Genomic DNA, 20,389 nt, shown 5'->3' with positions numbered 1-20,389 from the left:
CGTGAGGGCATCAAGAGTTATCATCTACATCACTGAGTTGTCTCTGGGAAACACGTGGGAACAAAACTGTTTTAGGGACATGATATTCTGTAGCTGACCTCGAGCACTTACTCCACTGTTTCCCTTGGGAGTTGTCAATGTTGGTCGATGTTGGTCTTTGTTGGCGTTCTGGAGTATTGCATGTATTTGACAGTTGCTTTTCATTGCAGTCCAAATATTTGAGTTCCTATTTTTAAGCCCGACCTTCTGTCTTTTGTCCACCACAGCACAAGCTGGAGGCTGCCCTGCTGGCCCTGGGTCAGTTCCAGCATGCCCTGTCTGAGCTGCAGGCCTGGCTGAACCACACGCACACCACTCTGGACACACAGCGACCAGTCAGCTCTGACCCCAAGGCCATCGAAATCGAGCTGGCGAAACACCACGTACGTCTCTGCTCCTTACAAACTGAGACTTCTCATCTGTTTTCTTACCTTGTGACTTCTTCTTGGTCAGGTTGACATTGTAAATTATCCTGTTTGAAGGGACACTGTTCCTTACAAAAGTCTTTAACTCAGTAACTGTTTCGCTGTCACACTATCGGCTATACTTTGTTTTCGGCTTCTGAAACCTGGCCATGTCCTGTGTTTTCTTTTCCTCTCTTTGGCGAGCCACTCAATAAATGTTGGCCTTCATTCTTATTTTAACTTCCAAAACTTCTGTTCATCTCTGCTCTTGCACTACTTGTTCCATCTCAATATTTAATCTAATTTTGTGTAATTAATTTCCTCTCTGTCCCAGGTTTTGCGTAATGATGTGCTATCCCATCACTCCACGGTGGAGACTGTGAACAATGCTGCCGCTGAGCTACTGGAGTCCTCTCCTGGTGACGAGGCCAGCCACCTGAGGGACCAGCTGGATCATCTCAACCAGAGCTGGGAGAGCCTTCTGCTCAAGACCCAGGAGCGGCAGAAGCTACTGGAGGCCGCTCTGCACCAGGTGAAGAAAACAGAGTTAGAAAAAGAAACTAAAAGCAGAATTAATAGCAACACAATTTATGAATAAAATAATATCAGCTAAAGCAGTAACTTTCCCATGATATCTTTTTTGGCTTAAAAAAATAATCTATACCTGTTTCTCCTCCTCCCTCGCTTGTTTCTGTGTAGGCTGAAGGTTTCCATGGCGAGTTGGAGGAGTTCCTCCAGTGGCTGCGTAGGACGGAGAGCCAGCTGTCTGCTGCCAAACCAACAGGCGGTCTCCCTGAAACAGCCAGGGAGCAGCTACAGCAACACATGGTAACAGAGAATCACATTACACCTTTATGCTCAGAGAATCATGCACAATACACATCGATGCACCTTTTCTGCGATCCTGCTTCATTTGGCATTGATCTCACATGAGATGCTGTTTGTAAATGCCACGCAGTTTAATGAAGGTTAAATTTCTCAGGAGAGAATTTATTGTAGAACAAACAGTCTTGTATGAAATAAGACAGTGTTGTAATCTTCAGTTTCTTGCAGTTATCAGGTTGTATTGCCATGGTTGAATGCACTTATTTTAAGTTGCTTTGGATGAAAGCATCAGCTGAAAAATGTAATGTATTGTAATATAAGCATCCAGGCATTTTTTTATCGTCATAAAGGGATTTTAGTAAAGTACATAAAAGTTTTACTAGCAATGTATTGAGCAGATGCTCAGAGTATTAGCTTACATATGTTCTTCTATTTACACAGAGAGACACTTATGGTATATGTTGACTATGAAACTTTTGGGAAAAAACTTTTAGCCAGAGTGTCAACTCACATTTGTGTCTTCTCTGCCTGCAGGAGCTTCAGACGCAGCTGCTTCAGCGAGCAGACCTGTACCACCGCCTGCTGGATCAGGGAGAGTCCATGCTGCTGGCTCGTGGAGGAGAGGAGGCAGGACCTGGTACCACCCAGACCCAGCAGAACCTCGGCATGTTGCAGAACAAGTGGGCCAGCCTCAACACCAAGATGGACGACCGCAGGGTAAGACTGTGATACAGGGAGAATGTTTTATTACTCTGTCCTGTCCTGTAGTTTTTTTTTATAATCGCTGTTAGTGAGAGACTTACTTAACTTAAAACTCTGAACTTTCCAGGCAAAGTTGGATGAGGCCGTTTCCTTGGCAACAGGTTTCCAGACCTCTCTGCAGGACACCATCAACTGGCTGACCCAGGCAGAACAGACCCTGAACATGGCCCAACCCCCAAGTCTCATACTGGACACAGTCCTCTTCCAGATCGATGAGCACAAGGTACTAAACATGCTCCTGTTACTAGAAACATGGTTAAGATGCAGTTTTATTTGGATATTTACCAGGTTTTTGTGTTATGTAAACACTTCACTCTTGTCAATTTTATTTTCTGTTTGCAAAGTTTGACATCAACTTTAAATGTAGCAGTAGAGTAGCTGTCATTGTCATTACTTGCTGTTAAAATTGAGATAATAAATTCTACATTAACACATACTGCACTCTCATCTGTGTCTGCCCAGGTATTTGTGAATGAAGTGAACACCCACAGAGAGCAGGTCCTGGCTCTGGAGAAGGCCGGTTCTCAGCTTCGCTTCGCCAGCCTGAAGCAGGACGTCGTACTCATCAAAAACCTGCTGCTCAGCGTCCAGGCTCGCTGGGACAAGCTGGTCCAGAGGTCACTGGACCGCGGCCGACACCTTGATGAGGCCCGTAAACGTGCCAAACAGGTACTGAACTGATAGTCATACTAACACGTGATTTAAAAACTGCTGACGTTGTCCCTAAAGACAAAGGGCGTACTGTGAATATACTGATGACAAAAATACTAGCTGAGATTTTCATTTAATGGGATATTTTACAATAAGTGGCTTTCGGTCTTAGCGTCTCTGCCACTGGCTGATAGCAGTTGTGATTTAGACTATAAACTAAAATATCTCGCTTCTGCAGTTTAACTCACTCTCATTCATTCTCGGTGATAGTTTCAGCTAAATTGTATACGCATAACAGAAATTTTGCTCCTTAAATGATCATAAATCCAGATTATGAACATCGCATTTAATTTTTCAGGACAGGGAAAGTTTTTCATCAAGTCGGTATGTGTGTATTAGAATATTAAACAGAAATGTTGTAACTCTCTTTCTTCAGTTCCACGAGGCCTGGAGGAAGCTGACAGACTGGCTAGAAGAAGCCGAGAAAAGACTGGACTCAGAGCTGGAGATCTCCAACGAGCCAGACAAGATCAAAATCCAGCTGACCAAACACAAGGTACATTATGCACGATGTATAGGCAAATGTATAGAAAAGTCCATGAGGTCAGTATTTTAATTTTTGATCTTTCGTTGTATTCTCATATACAAATCTTTTTCATTCTCGGCCTGTACAGGAGTTCCAGAAAGCACTGGGGTCGAAGCAGCCGGTTTATGACACAACAGTAAGATCTGGAAAGGCCATGAGGGACAAAGCTCAGCTGCCCGCAGACACCCAGAAACTGGACCACCTGGTGGGAGAGGTCCGTGACAAGTGGGACACCGTCTGTGGCAAGAGTGTAGAGAGGTAAAGAGGATGAACGATGAGCAATGAAACTCACTTTTCCAACAGTTCATTACAGTTGTGACATGTGGAAGATGAAATATGATTAATGACATCTATGTGTCTTCTCTCCTCCATCCAGACAACACAAGCTGGAGGAGGCTCTGCTGTTCTCAGGACAGTTTGCAGAGGCTCTCCAGGCCCTGGTGGACTGGTTGTACCGGGTGGAGCCCCAGCTGGCTGAAGACCAGCCCGTCCATGGAGACCTGGATCTGGTGTCCAACCTCATGGATTCACATAAGGTGTGCACACTAAACAGAACTATATGAGAAGACAATAAATACATTGTCACCACCCATAACTGCAGTTTACTTCTTGTATTTAATGTCTATTGTCCAACCCTGCAGGCTTTCCAAAAGGAGCTTGGTAAGAGAACCGGCAGTGTTCAGGCTCTGAAGCGCTCAGCTCGGGAGCTGATGGATACTGGCCGCGATGACACAGCATGGGTCAAAGTTCAGCTTCAGGAGCTCAGCAACCGCTGGGATACAGTGTGTGCCTTGTCAGTCACAAAGCAAACCCGCCTTCAGCTGGCCCTCAAACAGGTCAGAGAAAAAGCTGCACTGCTGTTTTAAAGTTTAATATTTCCTTGAACGTCAAACCTTTAAACAAATGATGCACAGGGCTTTAATAAAGACCTCTCCCTGTCTTCTATCCACCATTAACTATTAGGCAGAGGAGTTTCGTACGGCGGTGCAGATGCTTCTGGAGTGGCTCTCTGAGGCGGAGCAGACGCTTCGTTTCCGTGGTGTCCTTCCTGAAGAGGCAGAAACTCTGCAGGCGCTGCTGCACACACATCGTGACTTCATGGGCACTGTGGAGGAGAAGAGGGCAGATGTCAACAAGGCTGCTGGCATGGGAGAGGGCATCCTGACTGTTTGTCACCCAGACTCAATCACCACCATCAAACACTGGATCACCATCATCAGGGCACGCTTCGAGGAGGTGAGGAAGGGAGGGTAGTGGTGAGGTAGAGAATCCGTTAGATACTTGCTTATGTAATTATTTAACATCTTAGGTTAACTGTTGTTTTGAATCTTATCTTTTATCATTTCAACTTTAGGGTTGAAGCTTTGGGTAGACCTAAATTCCTTTATTTAACCAAGAACATATTTTAATGAGGGACGACAAACAAGAAAGAAATGTCTTATATTAATCAGCACCTTTTCTCTACAGGTGCTGACGTGGGCCAAGCAGCACGAGCAGCGACTGGAGACGGCTCTGACCGAGGTGCTGAACAATGCCAACCTGCTGGAGGAGCTGTTGTCATGGCTACAATGGGCTGAGACCACATTGATCCAGAGAGACACAGAGCCGCTTCCTCAGGACATTCCTCAACTCAAAACACTCATCACAGAACACCAGGTGGGCTTCATTCACTAAACTAAACACCCAAACATAGTTTTGGGTATTTTGATGCAAACCTGCCTGTGTTTGTTCTGTCCATTAACAGTTGTTGTCCATCATCACTTACTCACTGCTGGTGTTTGTTGTTGCAGATGTTTATGGAGGAGATGACGAGGAAACAGCCAGATGTCGACAAAGTGACGAAGACCTACAAGAGAAAACCAGCGGAGGCTCCCAGCAGCCTGGCTGAGAGGAGAGGAGCCCGTAAGTCACCTATGTTTACCTTTTAGTGGACAAATATTATCCTTTCCACTCTTTTTTCATGATGGCATGAGTGCATGTGTTGGAAACGGATTACTCATCTGTGACAAGATTTGTTAACTCTGTGTTTCCTCTTCAGGTAAACACCAGCAACAGCAGCAGGCTGCCATGCAGGTCCCTGGAGGAAACCCACGACTCAACCAGCTCTGTGCCAGGTGGCAGCAGGTTTGGCTGCTGGCTCTTGACCGCCAGCGCAAACTCAACGATGGCCTGGACAGACTGGAGGAGGTATCGTTCTTTTCAACTCAACTCGACATTATTTAAAAACTTCAGACTCACATGCTTTCTAACACTATACATTCTCTTCTGCTTTATCCATTTCCAGCTCAAAGAGTTTGCCAACTTTGACTTCGATGTGTGGAGGAAGAAGTACATGCGCTGGATGAACCATAAGAAGTCTCGTGTCATGGACTTCTTCAGACGCATTGACAAGGACCAAGATGGAAAGATCACACGGCAGGAGTTTATCGACGGCATCCTGGCATCAAGTAAGTTGTGGGTGATAAAACGTTTGGTCATGAAATGACCCGTTTTTAAAGCCATTAAGATGTTAAATGATGTACGACTTCCTGTCGTTGCAGAGTTTCCCACCAGTAAGCTGGAGATGACAGCAGTGGCAGACATCTTTGACAGAGACGGAGACGGTTACATCGATTACTATGAGTTTGTTGCTGCCCTGCACCCCAACAAGGATGCCTACAGACCCACAACTGATGCTGATAAGATCGAGGACGAGGTAAGAAAACTCAAAAAGAGGCAAATATGAAGTTATGAAAATACGTATGATGGGATATTCATACAATAAGCATTGACATGGTGTTTTTTGTTGTTGTGCAGGTGACTCGGCAGGTGGCTCAGTGTAAATGTGCCAAGAGGTTTCAAGTGGAGCAGATAGGAGAGAACAAATACCGGGTAAGTTCAGCTCAGTCTTTTTTTCAGTTTAAGACGGACATTATTTATAGAATAAGAAACAAACTGTAATGTATATTTAAGATATTGTTAAACAAAAAAGTTAATGTTGATTGCAACTTGTGGATGTCTACTTGTTAGAAGAACTGGGTCAAAGAGGATTTGCAAATGATTGTTGGCTATTTTCTTCAGTAGGTGCCGTCACATACAATAGTAATTTAGCGTAGTTTGCTGTGATTGACACTTCAGTCAACAGTACATCACCTAAATGTATGTTTAAACACTAAATTTCAAACCAAAGTCAAGAGTCAGATGTTTTTGTTGTTGACATTTAATTCTTGGTTAATAATGTCCATAGATTTTGTTCTGTACTTGTAACAAGTCAATGTGAATCAACGCAAACCAAATACAAACTTTACTTTACTTTGCAAACACTATTTGACCCAGTTTTCAATAATGGACAGTTTATTATTAACTGGCTGTGTCTTCACTTGTCCAGCAGGCACCAATTAACTTCACAGCATTTCTCTTGTGTGTCCACCTCACATCATGAACCCTCATGGTGTATTTATAAGTGTGTTAACTGTCTGTATCATAACATGTCATCACATGTCATGGAAGCATTGATGTAACATCTCACAGGCCTCCAGGATTGTCAGCTGAGCCTTCTTTTTCATCACCGAAAACATGAATTAATTATAATAACCATAATATATTAATATAACCATGTAAATGTGACTGCATAGACGCACACTGTGCTGCTGGGTGTCAAAGAGGAAGAGTTCATGAGTTTAATAGTATATACTTTAATTCACACTTAACTATGAAAGAACCACCAGACTCTTGGAATGATTCAGTCATTATTTTACTAAAAAATCTTCATTCTGACAGTGTGTCTTGTTACAAAATCTGGCAAATAACAACTGCTTTTGCGTCTTTTTCCTGATAATGAAGAGACTGAATTTAAGACACAACGTGGCAGAAATGAAGCCTACAAGAATACAAACAAATGTTTAAAAAAAACACTCATCATAAGATACTGCTCAAGGAGGGTTTAGGTCATCACTTTGCAGGATTATTAAAGTTGTTTAAAACCCTCAGGAGCTGCAGTGGTTATAAACATTCCTAACCCAGCAGTCTGTGTGTAAATATGTAGCATTTTACAACGGTCATAAACACAGTTCTGACAGCTTTCAGCAGCACTTACTGGATCACGCATCACTACCACTGCTACAGTATGTGTGTCCACGCCATCATTACTCACCGGGTAATGATATCTAGTGTCTGACTGCAGGACACTGGGGATACTAATAGTACACCAGTTTGTTTTTGTCTATTTTGTGTTTGTGTTCTGGCTCATGTTTGTGTCTGGCTTCACTTTTCTTCTCTGTCTTCACCTCCATCTTACCATCATCACTGCCATAACATCCACAGGCATCCGTGTCCACTGTGTCTTTTTGCTTACACCACTAATTCTGCAAATAACAGAAACACACACTGAAATTTAACCGTTTTAGAGCCAGCTTTTTGAAGATCCTGTACACATTTAAATGGTTCCATTCATACCTTACAGACCTCAGTTATCAGTACATGTTGTTTCACTCTTGCTCTGTTTCTTCTTTGTGTTCCCGTGCTCCGTGTCTTCTGGATTTATTGTAGTTCTTCCTCGGAAACCAGGTAAAGTGATTGCGGCTGCTGTGATTGGATGTGTGAAATCTGCTTCCTGATTGCCCACCAATGGAGTGCTGTCCTTTCTGCGTTCGCACGTTTACAAAAAAGTTTTTTTTTTGTTGTTGTTTCTGGAATTCTTCGTTAAACAGTTATTTAAAAAAAGCAACTCAAAAGAAGAAGCACTCCATTGTGGCTTTGCAACGTGTAAGCAGGTTTCACCCTCCAGTTATGTTCCTGCTGTGATTTGTTTGGTGTTGAGCGTGACAAATTGCACAATGTGAAGCAGGCGACATTGACATGGCTGAAGTGGTAATTAGTGGTTAGGTGATATATAGTGTGCTTTTGGACTGAAGCTGGGAAGCAAATCAAGCTGCTTGGAGAGAGATCCAGAAAATTCCTTCTGTGCTGGTATCGCTTTGGAGTTCTGCTTTGCTGTGTGGTTTGAACAATTTCTGAGAAGTTAAAGACTGAAAATAAATTAAAAAATACCAGTGATTCTTATTCGGGTGGCTGGGTGTCTCTTTAGTTCTTTCAGTGCATGGTTTTTCCGTCGTTGCATGGAGTAGAAGAGATCATCTGTTCAGATTTGGTACATGGGCTGCTCAGTGTGATACCATGAATAATTTAAAACTCATCAATCAATATATCGATTATTATGTTACTCACTGGCTTTATCTCTTCTTTTTTGATTCCCTCACTCTCTTCTCTCTCCTCTCACCCCTTTGTCCTAATTTTTCCTCTTTCCTCCTCATTTCTCTTTGTCTCTTCCTCCTTTATTTTGTCGTTTACCTCCTCAGTTCGGCGACTCTCAGCAGCTGCGTCTGGTGAGGATTTTGCGCAGCACTGTGATGGTGAGAGTCGGAGGTGGTTGGATGGCTCTGGACGAGTTCCTGGTTAAAAATGATCCATGCAGAGGTGAGTGACGTTTACTCCCATGCGCACACAAACACACACACACACACACAGCTCTCTTTTAAACACACAAGCACAGACCACACACACACACACACACACACACACACACATTCATACCTTTCTCATCTGTCTGCCTTCTTTCATTCACATGCATTTGCTAGAGCCTGACTGATAGTGGATTTGTAATCATATTTTAAATGATGCCCTAGATTTTGGTTAATTTATTAATTGTGAGACTCTTTTACATTCACACATACAGACATTCCTGTATTATTAAGTTTTGAAATATTAGGTTCAGTGAAAGGCAAAAAAATCTGCAACACTCACACAAGTGAGTCGCTGACATCTTGTCTCTGGTTCTATTGCTCTACAAATATGGGTCAAATATCGATCAGACGTTATTATCGTCGGGCTCTAGCACAAACACAAAACACACTCTCACACAACTATTCCCGAAAGTGAACACACCTTCTGCACCGAGCTCCTGACATTTACACCACCAAGCAGAAGTGAGTGGCAGCGCACAGATCAGAGCGGCACAGTGATGGAAAACACACCGAGGAAACTGACTCGAGTTTGTCAAGTTGTCTGTCAGCAGGTGATGCAGTGAAACGCTGCCTCGTCTCACTCCGGTCGGTGGTTTTTGTTTCTCTCTCCATCTCTTATTCCCGACATCACTCTGTCCCCTCTGAGCCCGTCCTCTGTCAGTCCTCAACGAGTCCATCATCTTATCTCGTCAGACGTTTTATTTCTGTATATCCACGGCCGATTCTTTCACTCTTCTCGGCCTCTGTCCTGTCTTAATTTTATTCATTCTTTTTTAATGATAAAACAGTAGTATTGCATGGTGCATGGTCCTCAGTTCTCTCCCTCTTCCTCCCCCTCTCTTCCTCCCTCCCTCCCTTTTTCTCTTTCCTCAGTGCAACATCCAGGACTTAAGATTCTCCGCTCCGATTCCAGTAGCTCCATCTCATCTCGTATAGGTTGGACTTCTCCTCTATCTCCTAACTGCCTGTCTTTTCTCCGCCCCGTCTGTTTTTCTCTCTCTCTCCTGGACTCTCTCCTCCAGATGTCTTCTCTTTGTTCTTTTCTTTGTCATTATCTTCATCTTTCCTTCTTCTTCTTCTTCTTCGGTTTGTTGGTTTGGCCTTGTTGCTGTGCCTTGCTGACTGTGATCACCTGACTAACGTTATGTCTCCCCACTGTTCTGCTCTCTCCTGACCTCCCTCCCCCGGCTGTCGCCACTCACGCAAGCGCCGATATCCTGACCTGTTTTTTAAAGCACCTTTCAGGGGTCACTGACACTCGTCTGGACCCCCATTGGTTGGCAGTGTGTGTGTGTGTGTGTGTTTTTATGGTCTGTTTAAGTGTGTTGATGATTGTGGCATTGGAGGACTGATTTTCAAGAGTGCCTGTGTGTGTGCATGAGTGTGTTTCCAAGAAGATCTTTCTGTGAGTGTGTGTGTGTGTGACTCTTCATTCCACCATGAGCATGCTGTTATTTCACATTGTCTCTTGTGTCTCTTAGTGACAGTCACTCCTGGCTATTTCTGCTGCCGAGGTATCTACACTTCCTCTCTCTGCTTCTCTGTCACTCCATCTCTTTCACTCTCCATCCATCCGTCCGTCCGTCCAGCTGTCAGTCTCCATCTTTAACCACAGCTGTCCTCTCAGTGTCTATATATACAGTATATATATATGTGTGTGTTCTAACTGCGGTCCGGTTTGTGTGTTTAGGCATTGATGTCAGTCTTGTCTGTGTGCCACATGTTTGCGTCATGCTTTCCTCACTCACAACAAAGCAGGATTTGGCCAACCCCTGGTCTATATATGTTGCTTTATTATTTTTTAAGTACTTTTTTTTTTTTTTTTTTTTTAAATATGGATTTTACAAGGTGAGCTAATAATAGAAATGTGGGTGGAGAGGCTCAGCAGGAAACATAATGTATAAAACTTTCAACTCTTCCTGTCGTGTTTTCATGTTACAATGAACACCGCTTACAAATTTATCTTTTTTTAAACCTCTTTATTTTTTTTTTATAGCTTAAGCTCAAATAAAGAAGTTAAAGTTCTTGTAACTGAAGTGTAAAGAGACAGTGAGTGTCTCAGACCTGGGCGTGGCCAGCCTGGGTTTCTAATATCGCTCGCTTCCAACGCAGCTCCTCTAAATGTGATGGCTGGTTGGTGGGAGACACAATTACAGGGTGCACCTGGCTGGCTGGCGTTGAAGGGGGACGTAATTGCAGGGTGCACCCGTTTAATTGACTGGCCTTGCTGTTGGGATGCTAGGGATGAGGGCCATGAAGCCAGGAGTTGCACTGCTGCCACGGCTAGCTGTAGCCCTCTTCTCTTCACTCTTTTTACACTATTTTCACTCCTGTCACTGTTTATCCTCCACGCTTCCTCTAAATCTGTAAATCTGTCTGTCCTAGCTCTCTTCTCTGGTTCTTTTGTGTATTTTTTTGGTTCCTTTTCAGCCATTCTGTTATACTCTCCCTCCCTCTCTCTCCCTCTCTCTCTCCCTCCCTCTCTCTCTCTCTCTCTCTCTCTCTCTCTCTCCCTCTCTCTCCCTCTCTCTCTCTCTCTCTCTCTCTCCCTCCCTCTCTCCCTCTCTCTCTCTCTCTCTCTTTGTGGCTGGCTTCTCCAGGCTTGTTGTTGTCTGCTGGGGCTGCTGCACTACTTTTTTGTCCGAGAATGCCGCTGAGTGTCTTTTGAAGAAGGGAGAAACCCTGAATCTCTGGGCTCTCTCCCGCTAAGCATAAACCAGGCATGACCCCCCACATGTATTTATACACAAATTGTGTATACGCAGCAGAGCTGAGATGCAACTTTGCAGCAAGAAGTGAAAATAAGTTCAACTGGGAGAGTTTGTTGAAAAAAACGAGAGAAGAGAGGCTGTGCTTTTTCTCCCACCACCCCTCAGATGTTGTAAAGCAAATACGCAATGAGAGTGTGAGTGTCACTCAGTGAAATTACATTTTTCAGAACGGGAGACATCTTGCCATTGCTTAAAGGAATGGTTTGACATTTTGGGAAATGTGCTTATTGAGAGCTGAAGTCACGTCTGAGCTCGCTTCTTTTCCACCAGCTTTTCTCAGCATTCATGAAGAGTGAAAATGAATCAAGACAAACTCCATCCACGACAGCACATACTACCAGAAATTAAAACCTTTTTAGCTAGGTTTTTCCTCTTGTGTGGAGCCGTGACGACCCTAGAAAAGTCAAGAGCTTGTGTGAAATGTTGTTGAAGGTCGCCACAAGAAATATTAAACAAAGATTTAAGATACATTAAGTGACCTAAAGGACGTACTGTTTAGTAACCCTCTGTTCTGAGGCTGGATTTTCACTCATTAGGGTCGTTGCAGGTGTCGTTGGGATTTAGAATGAAGTTTTCTTTCTTTCTTCACTCTCTCTTTCTTGAGCAGTTGCTGTTGCTACTTGTTCTTGTGGTGCAAAACCCAATAAGCTGATTTCTCAAAATGTTGAGCTGTTCCTTTGAAGATATGATAAGCACTCTGTTGGCAGGTTTTTAATTGGCAATGAGCAAGTTAATATGTGAAATGAGAATAACTTGTGGAGCTGGTTGAAGAATTGACCCCGCAGCGATGACGACGTGTCTCCAAAACGTTTCCACACGTGGACGAACTTCTGACTTTCGTTGCGTATTGAATAGATGAATTTACTTTTGCACTCAGATCAAACACACTCATTCACCTCTTCCCTTAAAAAAACAACTCAACCAAAGTGCACTTACGACTTCCTGAACCCCTAAACCCCGCCCCTCCAAACCCCGCCCCCCTGCTCACGTGCACTCTCAAACGAGTCATGCACGGACTCTGATGTCTGCAGCCAAAGGAAGCACTGACTCTCCTCCTCACCCTGCTCGCTGCCTCTGCCGCCCCCTGATGGAGGAAAGCTGTGAGCCGACACAAACAAACCATCTCATTTGTTTCTTGCTCTCTCTGTTTCTCTTCAGCTCGCGGTCGCACCAACCTGGAGTTGAGGGAAAAGTTCATCCTTCCTGAAGGAGCCTCTCAGGGTCTGGCCGCCTTCCGCTCCCGAGGTCGACGCTCCAAACCGGGCTCCCGCAACGCCTCCCCCACCCGCTCCTCCTCCTCGGCCTCCCACAGCGGTGCCTCGCTGCCCTCTGCTCCCTCCGCCCCCGCCACACCGACAGCCTCCGCATCATCCAGGGTGAGCGCTGACTTCAGTGTGTTAAGACTCAACATTTCAGAGTTGAGGCAGGATCTAATTTTACTCACCAGAAATGGAGTTAGATGTCATAAATCCTGTTACTTCAGGTTTATTTTTAGGTTTCTTTTCCACTTCATGTCCATTCATTACACTACATTAATGATAGATGATGGTGAATCATAGCAAGTTTACAAAACACAACCAACTTTATCCATATTCAGTAAGACAAAGGATAAGATAAAACTTTATTGTCATGTCACATATCTTTATTTAGACAAAAAAAAATGTACAAAACAAGGAGACTGTGCTGAGTTTTAAATTTAAATTTTCAACCTGTAGTTCCTGGACAGGTAGATATTGATCGCACACCAGGGAAATTCTACGGAAGCCCTGAGGGTCAAGTGAAGAACTTTCTCTGGTCGTCTAAAAGTTTTGTGAGAATAATCTCTTGTGAATTTTATTTTATTTTTATCTTTTTATTAAATGTGTGAAACTGAGTGAAAATGTCAGCAGGAAAAAAGAAAAGAATGTGTTAATTTTAATTAACATGATTTATTTTTTTCCCAGGAAACTTTTTTCCATCTGTTTTCACAGATTTCTTCTTCGAAAGTCTTCACTTGCTCCTCAGGGTTTCCATAAAAGTCACTAAAAATAGATAAATATCTTATGTTCACCCAGGAGACAACATGGTTAAAGACAAAATCAACAGAAAAGACTCTTTGTGCGGCGTTACTTAACACTGAGACAAAACACGATTCTGTAGATGAAATAAAAACTGCAGAAAAAGTTAAAGATCACTCAAACAATCTTCCATAAATTTAACAAATTAAACTTTTAGTCGCTTTATTAAAAGCTGTTTTTGGCTCCAGAGGACGGTGTGTGAGTCAGCATCCGAGGCAGAAGACAACAAGTTTAAAAGTGAAAAAATCTGTGTAGCCCGCTTCTCATCTCTGCTTAATGCTAGGGGCTCAAGACTGCATTACCTGTCGGTGGTTGAGTTGCATTGTGGGTTATGTAGGCAAAAGATTTTGTGGAATAAAAGAGATTATCTTTGCTTCTGCTGCATCAGTTTTAATCCTTTTTCCTGTCATGAGTTCGATAGGTTTAAAGTGGATTTTAAATCAATGCACTTTCTCTCACACATACACAACCACACAAACCTGAATGATCTAATCTGTCACGTTCACCATCTGTTGTGTGTTAGAGGCAGTAAACATCACCGTCGGGTCAAACAGCTCATTATCACTGTTGTTGTCATCATCCAATGTTAGTGATGTTTTTCATTGATCATCTGATTACTGTTATAAAAGCATTACTGTCGGTGTGTGTGAGAGAGACTGAATGCACATTAGTGACTCTGTATGTGTGTATTTGTGTGTTTTATGGGTTTGTGTTGCACATTGTTCAGTTGTTGTCATCCTCCTGTTGTTGCTGTCAAAAATCACCACATCCTTAACTGTGAAATTTTATTTTTTGTTCTTGTTTCTTTGTTTTGTCTTCCATCTTTTTGCCTTTTCCCCTCGTTCCTGTCATTCAAACCCTGCTAACCCGGCTTCAAAAATGTCCTCCCTGCTTTGTTGGGTTGTTAAAAAAAAAAAAAAAAAAAAAAAAATGAAATCACGCTGCTGTTACACAAAAACACACTGCGCTGCGCTGCCCCGCCATCCTCCGCTTCCCTCCATAACTCCCTCCCTCCCTCCTACATTCGCTCTCTTCTGCTGCTTTGCTCTCCCTCTCCTCCACCCTTCCTTCCTTCCTTCCCTTCCTCCCTTCAGTCCACCCATACTCACTCGCGTGACTATGCCAAGCCCTGGCTGGCACACAGTAAAACTCCAACGCCAACCAAGTGCCACTGCTGCCCAGATCTCGGCCACATCACTCCTGGGCACGAGGTAACACACTCACCCCAACCACCCACCCACCCACCCAACCACCCACTTCCCTGTCCCACCCGACCCCCACCCCACTGAACGCGCTGATGCACTAACGCACACTCCTGGGTGCTCACACACACCAACACGCAGAGACATGTGCTGCTGTCATGTGGAAACATAGAAACTTCAGTGGTTTTCATGTTTGAGTTAAAGATGACATCATCTCTCAGGGTTGTGAACGTTTGCCGACCTTTGAGAAGAAACATGATGTGATCGAGCTGCAACCTGAAACATGACATTTTGAAGATGCAAGGGTTAATTTGACAAGGAAGATAAAGTTATATTAAGATAAAGAACTGGAAAATGAGTTAAATCTGGTAAAATCTTTAAAGCAGTTTAATAACAATTAACAATCAGTTTAAAAAAAATTTGACTTTCAAATTTGTTTTTGCTTTTTTTTCATATTTTGTCGCTGAATCATATCACCTCTTTAATGAAGAGTTGAAACAACTGGTTAATGAATTGACTGATAATAAATTAATTGGCAACCATTTTAATTTATAATTGTGTAATCGTTTGAAATGGCTGTAATTTATATTTTATATTAGGACAATTAGAGAGGAGTCAGTCGAAGTGATGAACTGAATGTGTTTGGGTGTTGATCAGCTTAATAATCAATGATCAAAACAATCAAATAATCATTAGTTGAAGCCGTCTTGACTCCTCTGTTATAAAGTAACAGTTCTATTAATCATTTGTACAAATCTGTGTGTCTGTGTGCAGTTTTCATTTGTCGTGAGATCTTTCTTTGTCGGTCTGTTTTTGTCCAGTGTTCATGTGTGTGTGATGTTTCTCTGTCCAAGTCCAGTTCAAACCAAAGATCTGCGACGAGACGAAACGGTTTTAAAACGCTGCAGATCGGCACACTGCAGGTTTCATCTCGTCTCGTCATGAATCTTTGTTCTGAACTGGTCTTTAGCAGTACGATCCTGTAGTGTGTTTAAATATTAGTGTGTATCTGACGTGATGCAGATCAGTAATCAGCTCCACAGTCGAGTTATCTTCAGCTGATGTTTCCTGTGTGCTCCTGCAGGGGGCGGCGTCGGGCTCCAAACTAAAGAGGCCGACGTTCCACTCGAGCCGAGGCTCGCTGACCGGAGAGAACGGAGGATCCGGCAAACCATCACGAACTGGTGAGACGACAGACACTTTACTACTTTATTTTATGTTGGATAACATTTGTTTTTCATTTATACGCTAATTCTCTGTCCTTCGTAGGCACAATGATGATTTGAGCAGAATACTAACATGCTCGCGTAGGTTAGCATGTTACGTACTTACATTTGCTAAAAAGCACAAAGTACAGCTGAGGATGATCAGAATGTCATTTAGTTTTAGGGTTTTAGCCATAAAGCTAAGTACCAACGGTAAAAAGTTAAGGAATCACCAAATTTATTACAAGTCACATTTCATGGCGATCTGTCAAAACCACAAATGTGAACCTCATGATGGCGTTCAAACGTGTCTGTACAACGTTTTGTGGTTTCGTAGCTGTTGAGATGTGTGACTAGTAAATGTGAAAACTTTAAATTTGCACTACAAAAAAAATCTGTTCGTCAAAGTCAACAGGATTCATCCTCTGGGGAACATGAAAGTCCATAAAATTACATGATAAACCATTAAAAGTTGAGATATTCCAAAATAATCTTTGAAAGTTCCTTCATGTATTTTTTTTCTGTGTAAACTAAAAAAAAAAAAAAAAAAACATTTTAGGAGAAAATATTTTTTCCTCCAGGAAAAAAAGTTTTAAAAAAGTTTTTTTAAAAATAAATAATTCTCTCGTTTTCACACATGAAAAAACATATTCTCAAGATTTTTTTTTTTTTAAATTTCCATGTGTTTTTTTTTTATTTGTGAGAAACTGAATGGAAAAAAATGTTTTGGCAAAAGAAAAAAAACAGATTGAGTTTTACAAAAATGAGAAAAAAAATTTTCACAGATGTAGTTTCACATTAAAAAAAACATTTTTCTCTTCTTCTCTCTCCTCCTCTTCCCTTCATTCTGTCTTCCTCTAGATCCAAAGCGAGGAGGATCCACCGTCAGTGGTCCGACCAGCCGAGCCGGCAGCCGGGCCGGCAGCAGAGCCAGCAGTCGCCGCGGCAGTGACGCCTCAGACGCATCAGAGCTACAGGACGCTCGCTCCGTCTGCTCCGACGCCTCGGACACCCCTCGACGACCCGGCAGCGGGGCCAAACCCTCCAAGATCCCCACCATCTCTAAAAAGGCCCCCAGCCCAAAGACCCCTGGGTCTGCGAAGAAATAACACCAGCCACAGACAGTGGACCGCTATCGACGGCCATTTTGGGTGTACCAGCTCTTCAATCTGAGGGAGAATTTGTGCACTATGACTGACATTTTCCAGGGGAAAGGATGAGGATGAGTGAATCTCCCTCTCACTCTTTCCCCGCTCTCATAACAGACTGAAGACACATGCACAAGACGAGCAGAGTTCTGGTCTGGCAGTCCAGGCCAGAGTCCGTGGGGTCCAAACTGACTTTTCCCCTTTAAGAAGCGACCCACATTTTGCCTTCCAGTCTTCTGCTTCGTCTTCGACAGTTCCCCACCAGCGTGGAACCGAAAACCACCGGACTTGACGTGATGCTGCCTTACTTTGTGTTACACTCTTCAGACAGAGCGACATAAAGTCTTTAAACTGCTTTATACCACACCGACACACAAACACACACATTTTAACACGAGGCGGGGGAAGGGGTGGGACACACCAACACCACCACCGCGGCTACACAAACAAAAAAGCTCAAATGACATTCAGGAAAAAGAGAAAGAATTGTGGGTTATTATTTCGGCCTGCGGGCCAGATGCCTCAGCGATGAGTTTAAAAAGAAATATGCAACGACTGCCATGTCGCTTCCTCCTGACTGGTCGGCGGGAAAAAAAAAAAAAACGTCACCTCAGCAGATCTGTGTGTGTGGAGAGCTCGGGAGGCAGGAAGCGCTGTCCGACACACACACCGGCTTAACCTCAGACTCGGAGGATCGGTGGTGGTGACGGTGGCGGTGGTGGTGCTGCTGCAGCTGAGGGCAAACTCTCACACACTCAAACACCGCAGAGCAGACTCCTCCCGACCGCTGGAACGTTCAGATCAGCCTTGTGTGTGCATTTCAGCAAAGGGCGGTGTGGTTTTGTCACATGCCGGCGTAACAATCCGACACACAGAAATCACAAACTGGCAATAGAGAGGACTATTTTTACAGTGACACACTCAACTAACAGCACATTACTGACGATATACGACATGTGTAACCTAACCCGATGTTAATGACCGTGTTCGCCGAGTTGGACAACCAGCATGCACTAATTGTCTCTTCCTCTGCAGTTCCACCTTAATGTCTACACTGTGTTGCCCTAAGCAACCCAGCAGCACACACACACACACACACACTCTCTCTCTCTCGCACACACACATACAACGTGGTGTGTATCATGTGTGTCTTTGTTACAGGAAATAATAAAGAGGTCATTGACTCGAGTCACTGTATGCAAAAATGTTTAATTTGCGAATGTCATTTTGTTTTTCTTCTCGTTGTGTTCTGGTTAATTTATAATCCAGTTGTACTTTTGTTATCTAGCTTGAAAGAAGAATCTATTTATTTTTCAGTTTCATGTCATATCACACGTCGCGGAGAGTGATTTTAGTATTATGGTTAAAGAAAATTGTGATTTTTGTACCAAGAAAATGTCCGCTCCGCTCTTCGACTTCATGTGTGTGTAAAGTGTGTTTCTACTTCATTGTAACATTATTCACTAGGTCGCTGATTCTAGTGGCAGCCTTGTTTGTTCATTTTTCTCTTTTGCTAATGACTACAATTCCCAGACCATGACCAAAGGGGTTTGCCCTTCATGTGTAGAGAGAACTACAAATATGAATGACAGGAGACCTGGGCAGAGCGGACCAATGAGAGCGGGTTTCCTCCCTCATGTCCCTCCCCCAGCGTCTCTTCTTCTAGGCTTTTTTTCAAATGTCCTGTCGCTGACGGGGCGAGTTGTCTCTGTGTTTATCTCCGTGTAAGAGATGAAGTTTATGAAAAGCTAATGAAATTACAGTAAGAAAGAAGACATCTTAAGGTGATTTTTATTTATTTATTGTCTCTCTGAGGGAGTCTGGACTCGGGGAGCAGGAGACGAGTCCGCCACCTTTTGATGCTGTGCTACTCTCAGTGTGATGATGAGAACATGGAGGGGCGTTACTAGGAGTCAATTGTGTAAAAGTTAAACAAAAAACTAAAATTATAAACAATTTTTGTTCTGTTTTTGTATTAAAAATATGCTTGCAGTAAAACTGAATCTTGTCTTTGATTTATTTGGATTCTTTACAGAAAATCTGAATGTGTGTGTGTGTGTGTAAACTATACAAGCTCTCTATTTATGAAAATAATATCTCAAGGTATAGACAAAGAACAGACAAAGAGTACACGAGTTTAAGAAACTTTATTTAAAGCAAGAGTGACAAAACTTACTGGATCCAACTTCTTAAATGTTAACACGTTGATTTTCTTGGTCGTCTTACTACTTTTGTAGTTTTTAAAAAAATAATGTTTGTTTGTTTCTTCATTTGTAAGAGCGAGTGTTTCTCACAAATATTTTTTACAACAACATTTTACAACATTTCCCCTGGAAACAACCGTCGCTCTCACACAATGGTAAACAAAAATTAACTCGATTTCATACCTGAAAAAAATAACATTTTTTAACATTTCCATTTTAACATTTTTTAACATTTCCATTTTAACATTTTTTAATATTTTTTAAAAATTTTTAACATTTTTTAACATTTTTTAATATTTTTTAACATTTTTTAATATTTTTTAACATTTTTTAACATTAACATTTTTTAACGTTTTTTAACATTTCCCAGGGGAAGTGTTAAAAAATTATTTTCCATTGAAAAAACTTTGTCAGGGGAAAAAAAAAACCTTTTTTTTTTCCCAGAATTTTTTTTTTTTTTTTTTTTTTTTTAAACCCTCTTTTTTCCAGGGAAATTTTTTTTTCTTCCTAAAAATACAAAGTTTTTTTCTCCTGAAAATAAGTTTTTTTTTTCCTTTGTGATGTTTCCTTGTGTGATGATGAGAACATGGAGGGGCGTTACTAGGAGTCAATTGTGTAAAAGTTAAACAAAAAACTAAAATTATAAACAATTTTTGTTCTGTTTTTGTATTAAAAATATGCTTGCAGTAAAACTGAATCTTGTCTTTGATTTATTTGGATTCTTTACAGAAAATCTGAATGTGTGTGTGTGTGTAAACTATACAAGCTATTTATGAAAATAATATCTCAAGGTATAGACAAAGAACAGACAAAGAATACACAATGAGTTTAAGAAACTTTAAAGCAAAAGTGACAAAACTTACTGGATCCAACTTCTTAAATGTTAACACGTTGATTTTCTTGGTCGTCTTTGATAATAAGTGTAATAACTTTTGTAGTTTTTAAATTTTTTATTTGACAAAATCAACAAATTTGTATTTTTTGGACATTTGGACTTTGGGAAAGAAATGTAAGAAAATGTCAGTAAAGCCAAA

The 20,389-nt window shown here is 42.2% G+C and overlaps 1 protein-coding gene across 9 annotated transcripts in view; it reads left to right on the top strand.

Annotated features, from left to right (window-relative positions):
- The window catches only part of LOC311272731 (microtubule-actin cross-linking factor 1-like), a 225,858-nt gene extending 206,704 nt beyond the window's left edge, over positions 1 to 19,154 (top strand). For 4 of the 9 annotated variants that reach the window (XM_084379322.1, XM_084379315.1, XM_084379323.1 and 1 more), the window contains 25 exons: positions 267 to 422; positions 778 to 975; positions 1,143 to 1,271; positions 1,803 to 1,985; positions 2,098 to 2,253; positions 2,493 to 2,699; positions 3,118 to 3,237; positions 3,356 to 3,525; positions 3,644 to 3,803; positions 3,909 to 4,103; positions 4,231 to 4,503; positions 4,735 to 4,923; positions 5,058 to 5,169; positions 5,306 to 5,454; positions 5,552 to 5,714; positions 5,808 to 5,962; positions 6,064 to 6,138; positions 7,795 to 7,812; positions 8,604 to 8,721; positions 9,642 to 9,704; positions 10,250 to 10,282; positions 12,698 to 12,915; positions 14,691 to 14,807; positions 15,883 to 15,982; positions 16,865 to 19,154. In XM_084379322.1, the coding sequence (XP_084235448.1) occupies positions 267 to 422; positions 778 to 975; positions 1,143 to 1,271; positions 1,803 to 1,985; positions 2,098 to 2,253; positions 2,493 to 2,699; positions 3,118 to 3,237; positions 3,356 to 3,525; positions 3,644 to 3,803; positions 3,909 to 4,103; positions 4,231 to 4,503; positions 4,735 to 4,923; positions 5,058 to 5,169; positions 5,306 to 5,454; positions 5,552 to 5,714; positions 5,808 to 5,962; positions 6,064 to 6,138; positions 7,795 to 7,812; positions 8,604 to 8,721; positions 9,642 to 9,704; positions 10,250 to 10,282; positions 12,698 to 12,915; positions 14,691 to 14,807; positions 15,883 to 15,982; positions 16,865 to 17,112 (3,705 nt within the window). In that variant the 3' untranslated portion in view covers positions 17,113 to 19,154. The remainder of the gene's footprint in view (positions 1 to 266; positions 423 to 777; positions 976 to 1,142; positions 1,272 to 1,802; positions 1,986 to 2,097; positions 2,254 to 2,492; positions 2,700 to 3,117; positions 3,238 to 3,355; positions 3,526 to 3,643; positions 3,804 to 3,908; positions 4,104 to 4,230; positions 4,504 to 4,734; positions 4,924 to 5,057; positions 5,170 to 5,305; positions 5,455 to 5,551; positions 5,715 to 5,807; positions 5,963 to 6,063; positions 6,139 to 7,794; positions 7,813 to 8,603; positions 8,722 to 9,641; positions 9,705 to 10,249; positions 10,283 to 12,697; positions 12,916 to 14,690; positions 14,808 to 15,882; positions 15,983 to 16,864) is intronic. The other 5 variants (XM_084379316.1, XM_084379317.1, XM_084379320.1 and 2 more) reach the window with 5 other exon arrangements.
- The last annotated feature ends 1,235 nt before the right edge of the window (positions 19,155 to 20,389 follow it).

Source organism: Pagrus pagrus (genome assembly GCF_965226575.1).
Source record: "Pagrus pagrus genome assembly, chromosome: 17".
Classification (NCBI taxonomy): domain Eukaryota; kingdom Metazoa; phylum Chordata; class Actinopteri; order Spariformes; family Sparidae; genus Pagrus; species Pagrus pagrus.
The sequence above is the reverse complement of the archived record's forward strand: the minus strand, read 5'-3'. Positions and strand labels throughout refer to the sequence as shown.